We start from the raw sequence: 7,670 nt of genomic DNA, 5'->3' as shown, positions 1-7,670 counted from the left end.
TACGCAAAAAGTTCAATACAGAGTCAAATAGGCCAAACATGCTGCAAACAGCGTAATATATATCAGTATTCCTGCGTCTATCCATATCGGACATGTTGTGCTTGCTGCCTGAAGCCATCCGTTCGGTTATCGACGGTATATTTAACATAGATATAGTGAAGTCCAGATGTAATATGTCAGGCAGCGCATTGCCAAATTCATGGGTGGGATTCCTATCCGTGATTTAAATGATAGTTAACATCGGGTCGTTCCGTTGATGGCCACATAGAGAGAGGCCGCCTTATAGCTTCATTGCTTAACTTCCATTGCGTCGTCACGCCAGTAGCAACGTTCGCATTTAGAGCGATAAAGTTCTAACGCGGTACCGAAAAAATATGGGTCGTAATACGTCACGACAATAACTTGTACAACAGCGTAAGGCAGAGAAAACAGCTCAAAAGCTACACTTATGGCGAAACCATTGATATATATATTAGAAATATTTTCCAAAGATAAGTAGGTTCTGTAATGTCGTAGCCGTGTTTATCTCGGAACGTTGTACTCTGCCTGGGGTGGCGGGTATGGATCTCCATCCAAGTTGGCGACCTAAATTCATAATATATTGCATTCAGCACAAAACGAACAAGCGCACTTGATATTTAATATACTTACTGCTACATTTCCCCAAGCCTTAACTCTCGATACGACTACACGTTTCATTGTTGATATCAACCAAAATGCACAAGCAACCGCCAGCAACGCACAATGCAAGCACCACAAGATATACTGCAAAGTAGATCGATAATGTTGTTAAATTTAATACATACATTACAAAACATTGCTAAATCTTAAATATCCTCACGTCGTAAGAACTGCGAATTACGTATCCAGCGCCGATGTATTCCGATACCGCAAGTGCTTCAAATGCAATCATTGCTCCAGTGACCATATTTGCAATAATTGAAAATCCATTCATATAGGACCACTGTAAATTGTGAAAAGTTATACTATACTTCCCTGCATACCATTTTAGTAGCCTACTTACTGTTTTCCAGGAAGTAATTTTCGTGAAATCGATGGCTACTGCGGCGGAAATTAGCATCTTAATAGAAAACGTGAAATTATTATCAGATCTGTAAATCCACGGAGGCTCGTAAAATGTCTTGCTAAACAAATCGTATCTATGCAAAATATATTTTTAGACTTACCCATGTTGAAAACGATACGAATAAATTTAAAACTGATTTGAGATATGTATATAAATATATACGTATTAGGCTAGGGCAGTGGTTCCCAACCTGCGGTACGCGTAAGGGCAATCCCACCAATGACGGCCTACGGGGAAGAGATCTAGTCGTAAAGCATTGAGATTCTTACCTAGCCAAATTCCGTTTTAATATGTTTGACCATAAGAATCCCAAATGGATCAACTACAGAAATCATACTGGGACTTAAAATGGGCGGTTCATTTTCTGTTTCGCTGCCTTCAACAGTTTACCACGGTGGAAACAATGTTCGACCGCCTTCGGCGCCCGTAACTTATGTAGGTGGTACGCTAGCACTACATAAAACATCGAAATGGTACATGGGTGGAAAATGGTTGGGAACCATTGGGTTAGGGTGTACTGTCTAAATGGAATAATATTTGTTAAAAAGTGGGATTCGGCAAAGGCTGACCAGTTTACCTATAGGCTTCGTTCATAATTTTAAATTATGTTATTTCAAAACGTCATAGGATTCGGCCATTATGTAAATAAATCAGACAAAACCATTTCAGCACCGTCTCCAACTCGAGGACAGCGACCTTGCGAAACCTTATCCAAATTGTACTCTTCATAGGACTTGGTGAAATGGAATTCCTGACTACGATATTGTTGCGTTCCGACGATTAATATATATTATACATACAAGCATGATTTATATCCATATTTCCAAATCAAAACAGCCCGCGGTCGACTTTCAAATTTATTTTTGCACAAACACCGTTCTACTTTTACTCTCGTTGTCAATGTGGGTCAAACGTTACAAATTAGAACCATTCCTAATTTGAATTTAGAAAATTGACCAGCCACCCGAAACGGCCATTGAATTGGAGACGCAGCCAATGCTCCAGCGTCTCGCGATGTGTTCGAAAATTTACTCTCCAATATGCTAGCAGCTAGCATTAGGTAGGCTACACAGCGGTATAAGTTTCATTCAGTTCGTTTTTCACGTTTAAGCTCATTCCGCTTTTATAATTTCGAGACTATCCTGCCTATCTCAATCAATCAATCAATCAATCGGCGCTACCATTATATTGTTCTTCGCCCAAAACTCACAATGTAGAATGCGAGACATATGACACAATATGCGATGTAATGAACAGATAGCAGAATGCCGAAGCTACCAACCAAGTGCGGTATCTCAATCTGGCATCGACCTCACCTATTTTCATTTTGGCAAAAAATGATCTATAATACGTTGACACATCTTGACAACAATTTTAGTCGTTGCTATTTCTCTGATATAACAGATGCTTTGTTTATACGAATCAAGGATATCAATTCTATATATCCCTGATATGAATATAAATTCCTAAAGTTTAAATCCGCCAAGTTTCTCCCGGACTTCAATCAAAATATATCTGTAACCCCTACAATGTATTAGAATATCCTTACCAACACGCCCTCCCATATTCCCTGACTTGTAAGAGAATAAATGTAAAGCCTGGAGTATAAATTACACGTTGTCAGGGATCCCGATGTCAGAGAATTGTAGCAATCAATGTACGTTTGCCGTGTAAAATATATTGTAGGAATCGCGAGTCCTATGCTGCTTATCGAGAGCAGGATTTCAATCACCTAAAACAAACATCAGTAATGTAGATTAAGAGAAAATGAGATAAACGCGAACAGTTCGGCAATAGCGAATGCTGAAGTTGGAGTAACAAAATCGTAGTGATCGTTGCATGTCGTCATAGTATTAATGTGACGTTAAATATTGTCATTGTTATATGGCTGCTATGAGCTATCTTCGAATTCGAACCGCACACTCTTGTTTTCACTACGAAAACCTGAGAATACCAGGAAATTAAGTCAAGTTAATCAATGAGTCAGCAGTTCGCGACATCATGCAAAAGCACCTGTGATTTACGGGTGTGAATATATGTATGTAGATTGTAGAGTGTAGACCTACGACTAATCTTTCTTACTTATGCGAAATTAGTATGGCATGGTAGGCCTACTCGACTCTCAATATACTGTGATCAGAGGCCACGAGACAATGGGTGACTGCATGATGTAGAAATGTGACAAAATAATGGTATTTCGAATTAGAATCGAGCTAAAGGCTCCCTTATTAGTCAGGTTCCTACAGCAAAAAGAATACCTGGTCTGTGGTTACTGAAGTAGGTCTATAAGATTTTCTTTGACTTACAGAAAATGCTACCAATGAATTCTTGTAACGGCTCGAGACAGTCAGCGGTTGAAAATAATTCCACTTCTCTCCCATATTTATGCGCTGACTCCCGAATAGCGAATGAATTAATGTTACAATCACAACCAGTTTAGTGCTATCTGCCACGAGATCGCTTATCTAAATATATAAGAAGTCACCTCTCCTTTGACAATCGGTCACAATCGTTTTGAGAATTGTCTGAGAGTCTCATCACGTGGTAACTATTCATCGCAAATATATCACCAAAAGACTTCGGTGACTGAGCAAATTTGATAAATCGAGGCGGTATGTTTATCATTTCTAATAAAAGAGTTCCAATCATCGAACTTTTTTTTTCTTTATTCGCCAATTACGTAAAGGTATTGTTAGAGGGTGGCACTCCTGTCTCTTGATATGAACATTATTACGCACTATAGGCTGTATTCAAGGCCTACTATATATGAAGTCAGATCAAAATTTGAGGTTTTAGAAGGCCATATGATACCCTGAGTTGGGGATTTTTTTAAAATTTGTGTTTCTTATACTGACCATATGATTTTACGTATTACTGCAATTGTTATTCTCATGTGACAGCTATGGAAACTGGTGAGTGATGCCTGATCGACCCTGCATCCGAACCGGAAACTCGATCCTCGACCTAAACCAGTTGTTCTCAACGTTTTTGTCTTCGTGGACCCCTTTTGGACCGTCAAGAACCCCCGCGGACCCCCAAGTGTTGGTTCAAATTTAGCTCAATTATCACGCAACCGTCATCTGCATTTGACGAATATATTCGTCAAATTAACTGTAGGCTATAGTGACTAGTGAGAAACAGCAACAAAATGACTATTCTCGAAAATGACATTACACTGTTTATGTGGAAATTGGGTAGACGGTAGCGAACTCTGCAGCTGCATTTCTTGAAAAACGTGATCGTGTCTTGAAAATCCGAGTCTTTGATTTGATATGAACGACTGCCGAAGATATATTTCCATAAAGATGGGTGGTTGTGGGTGGTATAACAACGGGCAACGCTTCCGACGACCCCTTTGGTTGTGATATCAACATATATGTCGGCCGTCAAAATTGAGACACATATTTTTTATTGAACATATAACGTCCATCCCAGTCATTTCTATCCTGCTCACCTCGAAGTTGTTCTGGAATAGTCGTTCACAGGAAAAAATGGATTTTGGCAAACCTTTGAAGTCACGCTGATTGACCTTACTAAACCTACTTTTTGATTTTTTCACCAAACCCGAACAAAACATCTCTAAACAGCAATGTGTTTGTATGAGTAGGCTGTTGGCAATTTGGCGATTAAAGTGAGTTTGCACAGTACGATATTTCGTCTCAGACGGTCATTCTGTTGAAGTGAGTCATGAAGTTGTAGCAGTAATGAAGCGACACTTCCTCGTAATTCCTCTATTTTAAAAATAAAATAAAAATAGGTTATCAATCATTTTGCAAATTTAGAGGCTTCGCGGACCCCCTGAAAATGCTTCGCGGACCCCCGGTTGAGAACCACTGCCCTACACTTTAAACCCGAGCTGCGCCCAAGGTTATATCGCCATACCTGAGGATCGCCGAAATGAAATTCACATAGTTGAAAAAGCGATTTTCCGTCAAGGAAGATTGTAGCAATGTGGATTTCACATTTCACATTGAGATACCATAATACGCCAATGACGCATTTCATCACAACGTTAGTATTTCCAAAATGTAAGAGTTGGCAATGGCCCCATAGTACCGCACTGTTCAGTTTGTCAATTACCTTGACATCATCAGGACTATGAAATGACATTGGCATCATCGTGACCTGTTTATGTGTAATTACGTGTGTATATATCCAAAGACTTGACAAAAACACGTTGAAAAGTGAGAGGCACAGCAAATTAACAGATATTCAGGTATATAAGTATTCCATCCTGGTTAGGCGTACAAGTTCGATTTGACTTGTAGTTTGATTTTAAGTCGTCCAGAGACGTCACGCGACAGCTACGAGCTGACTTGCAGAAGCACCCGGTTTATATATGATTCTTCGCTAAGCTGTTATGTTGATGGCCGGGTTTCACGGTTACCAGATGTATTCGTATTACATCTGGTGGTGGTTAGCGGACCATACATAAAGGTAGGACATGTTTCGTTCGATTTTGAAGCATTTATTCCTGTCGCCTGTCGAGGAGATGTATAATATTTATATAAGCAGTGTTTTCAACCTTCTTACTGCTAGTACCCCCGCTATTAGATCGTGAATGAGATTTCGTTGAATTTCTGGGAGTCATGATCGGGACAACACTTTGTCAGGCCACCATCATACGCTGATGGTCTTGATATAGGGTATCAAGACAACTTATGCGGGCCACCGTGTCCTTGATAGCTTATACGCACGAATCACGAACAACCGCACTCTTTCCATGTCAAATATAGTCCGGGATTACATAAGTCACGAACGCACAATGTGCGTCGCACATGCTTACGCTTATCTATTTATTTCCATCGACCTACCACGCATGTATTGTCTTACCTGCGCAAAGCGTGAAATTTGTATGAGGTCATAAAATTATTTAAGCCAATGATATTGGTACCTGCATATATTACTCTTAATTTTTTATCTTCTCTAGGCGCCCGTGATCAAACTTACCGGTAGACCTGATGAATAGTATTGACTTCGCAAATGTAGGACTTTGAACAATGTAGGCTACTTCTACAATTCTACATAGTACATGTAGGCTACTTCGTTTTTTTAGGCCATTTCCAATTTTTCTTACCACACAAATAAGACTATTCGTGAGTTTCTCGCTTGTGAGCTTTATTGAAGCATTTCGCAAACTTCGGAAAAGGTTGTCGCTATACTCAAACTATCTTGATATCGCCTACACATAGCCTATACCTGACCTAACTACAAGAAAACTACGTCCGTTCGACGCGAGCGATTTCAAATTTGCATTTCTACACGGGGCAGCATATTCTCTTGCACTCCACATCGGAGTTGCATCGCATGCCTCGGATTAGCGCATGTGACGAGCGGTCAGGGGAGGCAAGTGTGCCTCACCTGCCATGAACAATGAACATCACCGCGTACGTCACCGGATTAGTGTCAGGACTATATAGGCTACTCGGTACCGGGAATTTAGGGTCCCGCGAGGATGGTTTCGCCCAAACATTTAGAGTTTTTTTCGTCGCCGTCGATCTTTTTGTCAATGCTCTTTCGCAAAGTAGCATGTGCGACGAAATCATGTGACGGTATATTATCATGGCCAGTGCCTAATACTTCCGCACGAACAGGTTTGCACAATGCACATTGCACATCCACAATGCGCATTGTACATCCTTAGATTAAAGCATCCGAACGACCTCAGGTGATACTCGAAATATATCGTTCTCTGATAATTACAAAGACGGTTTGAGTCATTTAAGTAAATTATTCGTGTTTGATTGGTATTGAATTTGTTACTCTTGTTTGAGATAGAGAGAAATAGTGTAACTGTTGAGGATATAGGGTAATGGTTATATGCGTCCGGCTTCTCGATCGGTAGGTCGTGAGTTCGATCCCCGTACGGGTAACACCGAAGACTCGAAAATTGGTATCCGCAGCTATCATGCTAGGCCAGGGTTGGGCAAACTTTTGAGCTCGTGGGCCGCATCCAACATCTGAATCCATTCGCGGGCCGCACTATATAAAATTGGGATCATACACCAAAACGCAATATTGGTATTTGATTATATAGTGAGGACATGGATATAATATATCTGCTTACTTAAAACAAAACAAACATTGCTTTGATGATATCGTACACGCGTCCGAAAGATATTGGCGAGATTTCATAGGCTGGTCGACCTCAATAACCAATTTGTCAAAACTACAGAGATGAAAGTCGGTTGTCCCCATTCTTAGAACAGGATTGAAATTTAAATCTGTGAGCAGCGATCTGTTCATAGATTTACTGATTTCACTTTTGGTTCAGTTCCAAGACCAGGGCTTTGGAGCCGGAGCCGTGCAATTTTAACGGAGCTGGAGCCGGAGCCGGAGCTCTACATAAAATTCAGCCGGAGCTGGAGCCAGTTATTTGAGGGGTAGCTCCGGCTCCGACGTATATTTCATAAGATGCTATTATATATGCAACAACCATTTCTGCTGAGTTCACATAATTCAACAGCAGGCCTTCGCGAAATTAAGAATCGTTTCCTCTTTCGCGCTACCTTTTCCGACTAACCACGTTCCTGGGGATTTAACAGCAGAGCAGTCGCATGTTCAATGTTCAATTTTCATACAT

At 40.5% G+C, this 7,670-nt stretch overlaps 1 protein-coding gene across 1 annotated transcript; it reads right to left on the bottom strand.

Annotated features, from left to right (window-relative positions):
- Positions 1 to 446: 446 nt before the first annotated feature.
- LOC145454638 (uncharacterized) lies at positions 447 to 3,584 on the bottom strand. The gene is made up of 6 exons (XM_080332626.1): positions 3,394 to 3,584; positions 2,637 to 2,819; positions 1,025 to 1,081; positions 842 to 964; positions 652 to 765; positions 447 to 585 (listed from the first exon to the last, which is right to left on the bottom strand). The coding sequence occupies exons 1-6, from the start codon at positions 3,466 to 3,468 to the stop codon at positions 523 to 525; spliced, it is 615 nt and encodes a 204-aa protein (XP_080188752.1). The 5' UTR covers positions 3,469 to 3,584; the 3' UTR covers positions 447 to 522.
- Positions 3,585 to 7,670: the final 4,086 nt, after the last annotated feature.

This window comes from Botryllus schlosseri, chromosome 13 (assembly GCF_051294905.1).
Source record: "Botryllus schlosseri isolate E-star chromosome 13, Bs_hap1, whole genome shotgun sequence".
NCBI lineage: Eukaryota > Metazoa > Chordata > Ascidiacea > Stolidobranchia > Styelidae > Botryllus > Botryllus schlosseri.
The sequence above is the reverse complement of the archived record's forward strand: the minus strand, read 5'-3'. Positions and strand labels throughout refer to the sequence as shown.